This window comes from Saccostrea cucullata, unplaced genomic scaffold (genome assembly GCF_032062105.1).
Source record: "Saccostrea cucullata isolate Sc308-1 unplaced genomic scaffold, CSIRO_AGI_Scuc_v1 ctg246, whole genome shotgun sequence".
In the NCBI taxonomy this organism is placed as follows: domain Eukaryota; kingdom Metazoa; phylum Mollusca; class Bivalvia; order Ostreida; family Ostreidae; genus Saccostrea; species Saccostrea cuccullata.
The window spans coordinates 524,385-537,741 of record NW_026934303.1 but is presented as its reverse complement, the minus strand read 5'-3'; the positions used below and the strand labels follow the sequence as shown (position 1 = coordinate 537,741).

The 13,357-nt window shown below is 33.8% G+C and overlaps 3 protein-coding genes across 4 annotated transcripts; all 3 read left to right on the top strand.

The window, feature by feature from the left end:
• The first annotated feature begins 404 nt into the window (after positions 1–404).
• On the top strand, positions 405–2,048 carry LOC134240433 (prostaglandin E2 receptor EP4 subtype-like). The gene is made up of 2 exons (XM_062722523.1): positions 405–1,201; positions 1,459–2,048. Exons 1-2 carry the CDS (start codon positions 443–445, stop codon positions 1,762–1,764), a joined length of 1,065 nt encoding a protein of 354 aa, XP_062578507.1. The 5' UTR covers positions 405–442; the 3' UTR covers positions 1,765–2,048.
• Positions 2,049–3,660: 1,612 nt separating this feature from the next.
• LOC134240431 (prostaglandin E2 receptor EP4 subtype-like) lies at positions 3,661–6,336 on the top strand. The gene is made up of 2 exons (XM_062722521.1): positions 3,661–4,483; positions 5,902–6,336. Exons 1-2 carry the CDS (start codon positions 3,713–3,715, stop codon positions 6,256–6,258), a joined length of 1,128 nt encoding a protein of 375 aa, XP_062578505.1. The 5' UTR covers positions 3,661–3,712; the 3' UTR covers positions 6,259–6,336.
• Positions 6,337–11,609: 5,273 nt separating this feature from the next.
• LOC134240435 (prostaglandin E2 receptor EP4 subtype-like) lies at positions 11,610–12,922 on the top strand. Of its 2 annotated transcripts, none has more exons than XM_062722526.1 (2): positions 11,610–12,386; positions 12,598–12,922. In XM_062722526.1, the coding sequence occupies exons 1-2, from the start codon at positions 11,715–11,717 to the stop codon at positions 12,847–12,849; spliced, it is 924 nt and encodes a 307-aa protein (XP_062578510.1). In that variant the 5' UTR covers positions 11,610–11,714; the 3' UTR covers positions 12,850–12,922. The 2 variants fall into 2 exon arrangements, with proteins under 2 accessions (XP_062578510.1, XP_062578509.1); XM_062722525.1 differs by having other exon boundaries at positions 11,610–12,467.
• The last annotated feature ends 435 nt before the right edge of the window (positions 12,923–13,357 follow it).

Genomic DNA, 13,357 nt, shown 5'->3' with positions numbered 1-13,357 from the left:
AACATAAAGGATCGGTTTCATGTCTTTAAAAAATGTCATTAACTACATGCAGATGGAATAAAAGTTTATGTATATTAATATAAACATTAAATCCTCGTTTGATAAAATAGGAAAAGTTTAAATATAAAATAAAATTTGTAGATAACGGGGAAGTTTTTCTACATCAACGCAAGACAAAATCAAATGATATTAAAAAGTAAATCATTTAATTGTAAAAAAAAAAATCTATAGCTAAATAAGACTTATTCCTCTCAATGAGCCGTAGGTCCCCCTCCCCTCTGACCCAGTATTCTTGAGTGGCAATTTACGTATTAAGAGACTTGTTTCCAATTGGTGGTTAGAGGTTATTTAAGAAAACAAGGAAGTGAGAGGAGAGAGCTCATCGACACTATATAAAATAACAAAATAAGGGCTACCGCTCATATGAGGCTTGGTCGTCAGGATGGATGAAGGAGAGCGCAACTCTACTGTCTCCAACGCCACGAAAACCAAGGTCTGGGAATCGGCCGTTCCTCCTGCTATGCAGTTTGGGCTAGGTGTGATTGGAAATCTAATTGCGCTAGTCGTTTTAGTAAAATCAGCAAAGTCACACAAATGGAGACCGTTTTACAGACTAGTTGGGGGTCTTGCTTTGACAGATGGTGGAGGAATACTTCTAGTTTACCCCACAGTTATGGTTAGATATGCGACAGACTTTACCTATGACTTTCCCGTACATCTTTGCAACTACAGTTCTTTTATTTACACATTTACATTAATATCGTCGGCAATGATCGTTTGTGCTATGTCTGTTGATCGTTTCATGGCGATTTTGTATCCCTTTATTTACAACACAGAAGGCAAAGAGCGGCGGACAAACATAATGCTGATATCTATTTGGATCACCGGAACATTTATTTCGTGTCTTCAGCTGATGGGACTAGGATCCAGTTTCAATTATTATCCTGGATCCTGGTGTTTTCTTAACTTTGTTGGAACCACTACACTGGATAGAGCTAACTCTTACATATACTCTCTGTTTGGATTAGCTATCCTGGCATTGACCATCTCATTAAACTTTATTGTTATCGTCTCTGTTTGTCGAGGGATGAAATCAAACATTAAAGTTACCGCAAAGAGAAGGAGGAAAAATGATATTTTCATTGTCATTTTCCTTCTGATAATTGTGACAGTCTTTGGTGTTTGTTGGACACCTCTTATGGTAAGCGTGAAGTTCAGTTGTCATTCATTTCAAGAAAATATTAATTTATATGCAGTGAGGCTTCGTTAAAACAAATGTCTGGTTGATTTTTTGTCTATTTTTATTTTGTATATATGCACGGGCTAATAATACAATGATTATTCTGAAATTCATTTAGATTTCCAATCTTTTTTTTAAATCTCAATAACCGATCAAGAAAATATGTTGTGAATAATTAATTAACAAAAAATCTTACGATTGATTTTTTCCATGTCTAGTTTACCATTCTGGGGCATGCTGGGAGATGGATTGAGGGTAATGGCGCCAGAGAACTCTTGGTGCTAAGATTCGCTGTGAACAACTCTATCATAGATCCCTGGATCTATATACTTCTCAGAAAAGAGACATTGCGGGCTCTACAGAGGCACTGCAGAGGTTACTGTGACAAACTGGATCTGGCAACAGAAACTAGCGGTCCTGAATCTAACCCTGCTCCAAGTTATAGTCAAAGTAAGAGTCTGGACAAAACCATCTCGACAGATGACCACGTCACAATAAGCGCTGGAGAAAAAGTCAGGATGTAACTAGTGCAGAAGACCATCCAACTGATTACCGCTTCACAATTACTGCTGTAGAAAAAAAATCAAGGTGTTTAAAAAAGACCGCGTCAAAATAACTCCCTAGAAGACATTCTGATGCAACAAAACTAATGACGTAAAAGTGTTGTTTTGTACCTAAAAGAAATTTGGAAAGTGAATGATTATTTCAAACTGTATCAATTTTGTTGTTAATGTTTTTTTAATTTGTTTGCGTTGTATTATCGATAGTTTTTATTTTATTTTTGTTTAAAATAAAGTCTCTGTTGAAATGTCCTTTGTTTCTTAATGTGAAACAGCTGATAGACAAAAGCTGATTCATCAAGTTGTAGATTTTAAAAAAAAATGTCTATGTTTATTTCCGTCAACTCTGAATAATACTTATTATCAAGAGGGTTTTCACTCGTTGCCATCGTTCATTGCAATAATATCATAATTTATAAAACAAAAGAAAAGATTTATTGTCCGCATAGCCCATATCGTCATTAGTATTAAGATAAGAAATTATTATTCTATTTAATTTCATTTCAAACACACTAATTGATTTGCCATTAAAAAAAACTGTCTGTTTCATGAAATATATGGATACTACGAACAATATTAAAGCTCAAAAGTCCATTAGACAATACAAAATTGGAGCAGAGCAAATACGGACGTCCAAACCACCAGAGGTTGGCCCGAATCAAGTGTCATGGAGGAGGGAGTATCTCCTGCTGACCGTTCACACCCGCCCTATTCTCCTTTTCATGATCGGGAAATAACCAGCATTGCTTTATGATCGTGATTTATAATTTTTAAAAATTAAATTTGTATGAATTTCTCAAACCCGATTATTCCTTTTTACATTGTGTTTTCATAATTTTGTAATGCTTTTTTCTAGAAGGTTTAATGTCAAACATGATCAGATTGATAAAAAAAAAGTTAATTGATCAATGGATTGATTGTATGTTGTTTAACGTCGCTTTCAAAACTTTTTCCATTCAAATAATTTTATCATTCATATTAATGTCGCCTGCATGGTGCAGTGGTTAGAGCATCTGCTCTAGAGTCGCGAAGTAAGGCGTCGATGCTAACATCGCGGGTTCAAATTCCACTGTCGGACGTAGAGACATGTCCTTCGGATGAGACTGTATAAACCTAGGTCCTGTGTCGCATTAGGTGCTGGGACGAAAAAGATCTCTCATTGTTCAATAGCCCTGAGTACCAAGCATGGGACAAAAATTTAGCTTATCCATCGGCAAGTGGTGGCGTCTCCATATGGGAGAAAAATTATTGACATGGACGTCGGTTTTTGAGGTCTCGTCCAAAAGACACGTGACTATTAATTGTAGTATCGGTGATTGGCAAAAGAAACGTCATTTCCTATATTTACATCATTCTTAGGTTTGATGCGGCGCAACGAACGAGAATCGAACCCGGGCCTTAGATCACAAAGTTAGCGCCCTACCACTAGAGAATTGGGTTGCTTATAAATGATAACTTTCAAGATTGATGAATTTAAGATTCTTGAATAAAATGCACCATTTTTTTTTTATTTTACACCCTTACATTTATCAAAGGATATGGATAAAAATATTTCTTAATGACAATGAAACTTTTTATTAATAATTTGTTTTTCAAGAAGCCAATAAAATCTTTAATACCCTTCATGAGGCAAAGAAATCAAAACTGATTGACATATTTTACTATCACATCGTGATAGAATTTAAAAGTTAGCACTAGTATAAGGATAAGCTACATGTTGATACTTCACTTAGCTATCTAATCATACAACTCAAATAACTGATAGACATTATTTTATCAATATAAAGATAAAACCACTGCACACAACGCATGTTGATATGATGATACCTGTTAAAAATTTTAAAAAAGATATTCTACAGAAGAGGTTTCAAAAATTAAAGAATACCGGAAGTAAATTTAAACTGACAGAAAAATGGGAAATACAACAACTTGTTATACCTCAGACGCTACTTACCGTAACGAAGAATCAGCTGTTCCACCCGCAATGCAATTCGCTATCGGAGTTATTGGTAATGGAATAGCTTTGCTGGTTCTTAAACTCTCTGCAAAGACTCACAAATGGCGTCCATTTTATCGGTTGGTGGCTGCTCTGGCTCTTACAGACGGCGGAGGAATTTTGCTAGTTTACCCTACCGTCATGATAAGGTACGCTGTTCGAAGTTTTCAGATGCCAACAGCCCTGTGTGACTACAGTTCCTTTATATACACTTTCACGCTCCTAGCATCCGCTATGATAATTTGTAGTATGTCTATAGACCGATTCCTTGCCATAATGTATCCAATTTTTTATGACACGAACACAAAATATAGACGTGTAAACATTATGTTGGGGGTTACTTGGATCTCATCAGCCGTGGTATGTAGTCTTCACCTGTTTGGACTCGGTGATAGTCACAGTTTCTACCCAAGGTCTTGGTGTTTCATCGACTTCAGTAAAGTTCAAGGGAACAGCAGCACTGCAATACTCAACAGGGCTAATTCATTTCTCTATTCCTTCCTTGGACTTATTATCATAGTAACAATTGTATCCTTGAATAGTATAGTAGTGATTACTATTTTTCGTAGACGATTTTTACAAAAGAGAAGCAAAGTGCAGAATAACGATAGTAAAAGAGACGTCTTCAACATCGTATTTTTGCTCACTATAGTAGTGGTTTTTGCAACATTATGGACGCCGTTGATTGTAAGTATACAGTAATTGTTTTTATTTTAATATGTACATAAACACACCATTATTAATGGTTTTCTCATACAAATGATGCATCTATGATGACATGTATACAGTATATCTTAAAATCCTTAACTTACATATTTTTTTTAAAATGAATCCGGTCACTGAAAATCATATACTAGTATGTGATTTATAAATTAAAAAGATGCATACAGTTTCATCCACGTGTTCACTCTAGATTCATCGATAGATTTTAAATTAGAGATGCTTTTTCATTTCTATAATATATTTTTCTATAAACCAGCTATATTTTACGAACAATATATACAAGCTTATAACAAAGTATTTCAATGAATGAAATATGAAACGTTTTCTTAAACCTAAGAGATTCTAAGGCCACCATTTTATTCAAACCTTTGACTGTTTTAAAACAAAAGAGAAGACTAAAGAGTAACTAAGAAAGCCTGTAGAAAAGGTTGCCAATATTCGGTTGTCAAGTACATGTATGCGCAAATACATTTAGATCGACTGAATCAGCTAAGTATATAATCTTATTAAGGGAGTTAGAAGAATTCTAGGTCCCTGAGATCAGGAATATCTCCCGAGGCGTAGCCGAAGGAAATATATAGTCTATGTAGTTCTGGTGGAAGAAAACTAGAATCTTGCTCTCCCTCTATGATATACCTTTTAGCTATATCGATACAACTAAACATAAGTGAAATCTATAAGGTAATGGATATTCTATATAAGGTATAAGAGAATTGTAAGCTTTCTTTGATTTACGCAAGGCAAAACAGAAAATATCTATTCAAAGCGATTTCTAGAGAATTATTTACATCTAACGGTTTAATTTTATATAGGAGAAAGACTGTCGAAATATAAAAAAACACTCTAAAATCATATACCCGGTACTTATGTGCAATACTCTTTTTAAATGCGATTCATAAGCAAGCGTACTGAATTTCAATTAATGATTTAGTTTTAAGTGCAAATTTTGGGATGGGTTAAGCCATCACTAGTCCATTGATTTGAGTACAACTAATTGTTCATCTGTAGGACTTAAATGATGAATCATGTATAGGAGACTTTCCTGCGTCAGAGCTGTTGAATCTTATATAAGTATACAAAACTCCAAAACATTTGGTATCATAACACAACAATAAGAAATGGCAATTGACACACCTTTTATAAAGACTTATATCAACAGCAATCCATCCATTCCTAATATCAGACCTCAGTATTATAAAACATTTCTGATTTTTAAAAAATAATAATAATATAGAAAAGAAAGAGAGAAGCTGTGCATGTGTTTATTGTGATGATGTATTATAACATGAAGATAATGTTCAATAATTTTTGTTATCAAAGAAGAAAAAACATTGAATAAAATTACGGATAAATCTACTGTAACTTTATTTTATATATTTAAGTGCGTCATATTTGCTCATGCTGTATTTTGGATGGATGGAGATTGTGGAACAGAACTGCTTGTTCTGAGGCTTGCAGTAACCAATTCCATCATAGACCCTTGGATCTACATTTTACTGCGGAAGGAGACGATTCTTTCAATGAGAAGAATTTTTTTTCGTGCCGTCTGTTGCAAATTATCATATGGCATGAATTCTAGATCCTTGGGTTCCTCACGAAAGCGGTCGTGTTCGGTGACGTCATACAGACGGTCTGACGGGTCTCAGGGAGCTCCAGTGTGGCTTACTGACCGGGAGAGTCCATATAGAACTTCTGAAGAAATCGGAATCAGGACATCAGCTAATGAAGTCTCTGTGTAATACTGGGTCGTATTTTTTGTTGTTGTTACTTGTTTTGTATATATTTTTAAAACTTTTATTGTCTTATTTTTTAAAAATGTGCAGCCTATCATTTGTATCATAATATCAGAATAATAAAACAGACTACAAAAAATAATAAAACTTGATAAGAGTTCACAGTGTTGTTCTTTTTTGCGTTTAATTTTGTTTTCACCATATTTCCGCAACATTAAAGTGCCCATCACTTTCTAAAACATTTCTAGCCTTTTGACCGGATTTTTACTGATAATCCGCCGTTTCCTTTAAGCGGTCATCGGTTGATACAGAGTCTTTATCACTCAAAACTGTCTTTGTCATTTAAACTCGAATACACGGCTCACTCTCTTAACATATTTCCTGCTTCCTGCAATGTTCATAGTTGTTTTGGAGTTTTCCCGAGTGGCTATTCCATGCTCGTGACGTCATCTTATTTTGTCTACATATTTGTTTATATCAAAGATGGCGACTTTTCTCCCGTTCAATGCTGCATGTCCATTGCAATTGATTTCTGAATTTGAAATGATATAACAATATGAATTTGAGCGTTTAAAAAAATGTTCTTACATTTGGTTTTTCACAAAACAAAACATTTGTTAGCTACTATTAATTCAGTTTGGACGTATACTGGTACATGCCCCAATCCCCTTTAAGAAATGTTGACCCCACCTGTGATGTGTTAGAGGTGCTTGTTTGTTCTACTCCCGATCTGTATTCTTAGATTGGACTTTGAGCTTTAATACTACTCGCAGTCCCCATATTTCAAATTTAGATACTTTTTAAAATAATTATTTATTCTAGCATTTGAAATTTTAATTGAACTGGGGGTTTTATTTTCATTTTCTTTTATGTTATGTACAGTGTACTAAAAAAATAATCAAGACAAAAATATTCAAACGATAGAGGGTGTATGTTGGCATGCAAGAAAACTATGTCAACATACAAAAAAAAGTATGTCAACATATAAAACTATGATTAAATGCAGGAAAAAAAATTATCAGATAAGAATTTTAACAGTTTCAATTATAAAAATTGGTTTAACGTGCTAGATGCAACTTATTTAGTCGGCATGCAACTTAGAATGTGTCATGTTAACATGTGTAACTTACTAATGTTGATATGCAACTTATTTGTTCTGATACATAACAAATTAATATACTGACATACACAATTTTTGATATATTTTTATTTTATGTCTATCTTTAGAAGTCGAATTAGGTGCTATGGTGAAGAAATCTTCCCCTGTCGACTGGTCACACCCGCAATGTGTTTCTTGTCATGATTGGGAAAGCGAAAAATCCGTAAATATTCAGTGTATCATTAATGACCTAACGATAAGTATGAAAAACGTCAGTCACTATTTGGCTAATAAAAAACGTATTTGCTGACAAGGTCATCATATCAGCAAAGATTCCTTGCAAAATTGTGATTTTAAACGAGAGTGTTGATATTCTTGTTACATCAATTTGTTTGTCGATAGCTTGCTTCGTTTAAGAAACTGTTCGTATACAGAGCATACTCTTGCGTATCGAATCAACTGAGAGACAAAAACTATTTAGATGATAGGATGATATTGCTACGTAACAAATGGAATTGACAAAAGAAAAGTCATCCCGTTTATCATGAAGCTTGTTATTAGTAGTTATTATTAGTTGTTCTAATGAACATTGTAGAAACATGTTTTTTTTCTGAATGAATGAATGAATAAAATTTAGTGATAGGTATGTCGGTATATTAGTTGTATCACTGGATACTTGATATCATCCTTGTTATGGTTTACTTCAGTGGAAGGCCGGTTAATGAGAGATAACTCCATTTCATTAAAAAAATAATTTAAGAGAAATTGTACAAAGAACTGAAGCCTTGTATTAATCTGCAATCTGTAAATATTTACTGCTAAATTCTTCAGTCTCTAAAGTATTTCAAAATCCTATGTAAGGTTGGAAATTGTATTACGTTTTTTGGGGTAAAAAATACAACCATAATAGATTAATAAAAAATGTTCATAACAAAGCTAGGGTGGGAGGGAGGCATAGAAGTATTGCTGAAACGTGATGCTAAACATGAAATATTGAGACAATGAACATTAATCAAGCTTAAAAGTATATCAAGGCAATACATACTGTGAGCAGAGCAATCATGGCTCTCTAAAAACATCAGAAGTAGAATCAGGTTCCATAGAGAAAAGAAATCTTCTCCTATCGACTGGTCACAACCGCCATGTGATACTTGTCATAACTGGAAAAACTACAAAATCCGTGAATATTCACTGCAATATTAATGACATTATAATAAATATGAAAAAAGTCAGTCAGTTTTTTTAAGCAGATATTTTTTACCTAGTGGTAGATTCCAGTTGAGGGATGGCTTATTATACCCTCCGCTTGAAAAGTGGGAGGGTAAATAGTGATCGGGATGTCTGTCCTTCTGTTACGCTTTGAGGTACCCATTTTATATCCGCAACATCTCTTATACCACTGAATGAAATTTAATGAGACTTTCACAGAATCATTGTTACAAAGTGAACCTCCTATTTTACTTTTGGATCAGAACCATTTTTGGGTTTCCCAAAGCAAACCATGGACACGGCCATTCTTGTAATAATGAACGATATCTCTTATCCCCAGCTCTTTTCATACCATTAGATAAAATTTAATGATGCTTTAACAGATTCTTCATTACATAATACCATTGTGCACCTCCTTGTTAACTTTTGATCTGACACTTATTTCGGGTCTTCAAGGGCAAAACATGGACTTTACTAGAGTTGGGTATTGCGAGTGAAAACCATATTGCGATATATTGCAATATTTTACATTGAATATTGCAATATATTGCGATATATTGTAGATTACTTATCATTAATAAATTTGTGCAGAATTTAGTTTAAAATCCTGTCAAGTTCAAAGACTATTTGCATTTATCTATAAATTTTAAAGGGGGCAGGGGATAAGACATTAATGGCACACATAATTGTAATAACTTTATTCAAATACTAGGTAAAATATTAAAACAAAATGAACTCATTTGACGTATTTTCAAATTGAAAAAAAAAAGTATGCATAGTATATTCTTTATACTTTGGGGGGGGGGGTTGTTTTATTGAAATAGTATAAAATGTAACTTAATGATTAAAACAATACATACTATATGGAAATTTTATGTGGTCACAGAATAAAATTAACGCCAGAGAGAAATTGTGACCTATTTTGGGCGTTTGGTGTTTTAGTCTGACCCGACCTAATTTCACATTATGACATACGATCAGGAACTGCATTGGCCTTTTGTTTAAATATACAAATTACATGCTCCTGGTATAGCATGAAAGTGTTTAAAATGGCATGAAACTTGTTAAAAAATAATAAAAAGCAACACTGTATTAAGTGAAAACATGGAGGGACATTTATAAATTTGTAATATAAATCTTGAACTTAACATTCATCGTCGATCGTGTAGATTCCATGAGATTTTGAGAACCACAGTACACATGGTATACACTCTGTAGAAATGTTTTATATATTTTCTCTCTTAATGATTTTATATAAAAGTCTTTTTATTAACTATTAATTTTATTTTAAAGTAAAATATTTAAAATTGTGACAGTGAATGAAAAGCTTCCTCTCTCTATCTGCCTCTGAAAGCTGACGAAGTATTTTTTTTAACTAGATTGAAAAGGCCTGGGGAAGTTACAAGTATTATTTCAGCAGTTTCTACAATACAGGAGGTTTTTATATATTTTTATAAATATCGTGAAATACCGGTATCTGATTTTCATATCGCAATATTTATCGTGGTGGATAATACCGCAATATACCGATACACCGGTAATATTGCACAGCCCTAGACTTTACCATTATAAATATATGGGAGTCGTGGAATCATTTAGTGACCTCATTGCTTACAGTACCTCTAGCTTTGTACAGGTGTACAGAGACAAAAAATCTTATTCAGGTGATAGGATTATATTGCTACATGAAATGAAAAATGGAATGGACGATAGAAAAGTCATCCAGTTTTTTTTTTTATGAAACTTGGTTGTTAGATTACAATTAGCGTCTTTTTCAAGCTCAAAAGTATATTAAACAATACAAAATTTGGAGCAGAGCAAATACGGAATTCTAAAATAACAGAGGTGGGATCAGGACCCATGGAGGAGTGGGCATCCCCTACCGATCGACACCATCGTCATATGCTCCTTATCATGACCGGGAAATAACGGGAAAATCCGTTGACAATTCAATAAGTATGAAAAAAGTCAGTCAGCATTTGACTTAATGATAGATTTTATTTGCTGACAAGGTCATTTTATCGACCATAGAACTACAAAGAAAGCATGCCATTTATACCTTGTATTGTTGATTTTTTTTTTTCGAAAAAATATCTTTAAAGATAATGTAAGTAGGCAATTTTCTACTGCGTTTTTTTCTGAAAACATAATTGACTGCAACTCGAGAGTGAAGTCGATTGCTGACTGACGTTTTCATACTAATTGTAATGTCATTATTCACACTCTGAATTGTGTACAGATATTCTTTTTTTCCAGTCACTGACAATAATCACACAGTCGGTGTAATTGGTCAACAGGGAATGCTTACTCCTCTATGGCATTTGATCCCTCTTCAAGTTTTCATGTCTTGTTTACAGATTTGTATTGTTTCCCCGTTCCTGTTTCACAGATTTATATAGTTTAAAGTTTATTTATGAAATCAATCATTGCTCATTATTCTGATCCCCTCTCTGTACATACCATTTTGCATTAGAGAATATATTGATGATGAAATATGCTTAATCCAAACACTTGCTGTCTCTGCATGTGATTTTTTTCTCCGTTTTTCCTAATTTTATTTATTGTTATTAAAATATATTTATACACTGATTCTGAATGATCAAAGATACTGTGATCGTGTTTTAAGTTTCACTTTAAAATTGCAGATCATGGCAGTAAGGCAGCATTCATTTCATATTCCCACAATTTTTGTTATGGTCGACTGACTTCATTGTGTGTATATCGATCTTATTAGGAAATTATTTTTTCATCACCTCCGTTTCTATTCGTTAGACATTAAAGCATGTCAACCAATATGTATTATTATATTATTCTGACTTCCGTGTCATCATTTACAGTGTAAGCTGTCTAACACGACATGCACTGGAACACAAATTCTACGTCGGAATAGAAAATAAGTAATCAAAATATAAACCGGAATTCAAAGTAAATGGATAACACAGGTGTCGTATTAAAATGTTTTACTGTGTGTGTTATTACTTAAATGAAATTATGATTTCTTCCCGTTTCATAACATATTTTACAATTTTAATTTTCTTGAACCTTGAAAAAAGTGCACACACAGGAAATTAAGTCTTCTTTTTATGCAATACCTCTTCTGCATACATTCACTTTGATATTAAAACGAATCTCTGTTGATCCCAGTTATTTGAAGATGAACACAACTGCCCCTCTGATCCCGAACTCAACTACAGAGAGGGTGTGGGAATCAGCAGTTCCGCCTGGTCTACAGTTCTTTCTAGGAGTAGTTGGAAATTTAATTTCACTAGCCGTCTTGTTAATGTCCAGAAATAGACACAAATGGAAACCCTTTTATAAACTAGTCTTCGGTTTGGCTCTGACGGACGGCGGGGGCATTCTAGCAGTCTACCCCATAGTGATGATGAGATATGCTTCCGACTTTACATATGATTTTCCAACGCCCATTTGTGACTATAGCTCATTCATATTTACATTTACTCCAATGTCTTCGGCCCTTATTGTGTGTGCCATGTCTTTTGACCGTTTCGTGGCTATTCTGTATCCATTTAAGTACAACGTGGCTGGAAAAGAGCGACGAACAAATATAACGCTTATATCCATCTGGATTTTTAGCAGCTTTGTATCCTCTTTGCATTTGATGGGTCTTGGTTCCAGTCAAATTTATTACCCTGGATCCTGGTGCTTTTTGAAATTCGTTGGAAAAACTACCTTGGACAGAGTAAATTCCTTTATATACTCAATTTTGGGATATGTTATTTTGATAACAACTATAACCCTTAACTTGTTTGTCATTGTTACTCTTTGTAAAAATATGAGAGCATCCAAACGAGGACTTAATCGGAAGGTAAAGAAAAGTGACGTCTTTAACATGATTTTACTTATGGTCATTGTAGTGGCATTTACCGTCTGTTGGATACCACTTATTGTAAGAAATCTCTCTCTCTCTCTCTCTCTCTCTCTCTCTCTCTCTCTCTCTCTCAATTTATGCGTTTGTGGTAAAAATATTTATCAGATATTTTTTCAATGTTTTTTATTCATTTTTTTCTGATTTTAAGTCCATAATATTTGCACATGCCGCTATGTGGGTAGAAGGAAATGGTCCCAGAGAACTGTTAGTGCTCCGCTTTGCCGTCTGTAACTCAGTCGTAGATCCCTGGATTTACATTCTACTGAGAAAGGAGAATCTCCGAATTCTCCAGAAACGATGTGGTGCTGGTGGTTTCTGTGGCAAATTTAATTTAACAACTGAGAGTAGCAACCAGGAAGCCACGCCATCCTCTTTTTCAATGCAAAGCATGTCAACGTAACATACTTTCTTCTGTTGTATTTTATATGCTGACAATTTTCATAACAAAGAATCCAATCAATCTAAAATTATGAATTTTATAGATGTTTTGTGACAAATCATTATTCTTATGTCTTATTCTTTTTACAAATAAACTTTTGTAAAGTCTGTCATAAACTTTGGAGGTTGTTCATGTTTTTTCCGAATGTTGTTGCATGTTTATAGGTTTGCCGAGTCACTCCCTTCCCCTGTAACAGGGATATCCCTTTTTATTTCTTATGTATATCATACATAGAATCGTAATAACATTTTAAATTCTACAAAGCATTTTTTATTAATATTTGTTACGAAATAATTTTTGCTTTTATTGTTCTTCAATAAGTCGATTTAGCATCCTGTAAAATAACCTTTTATTTAATTTTGTGCCAAATTAATCATTGGCAGGCCTATTTGGTTCCATATTAGGCATCTGTGGTAAAAGGACTACTAGAGAAATAAATCGGCGCATATCGAAATTTTATAGGAAAAGG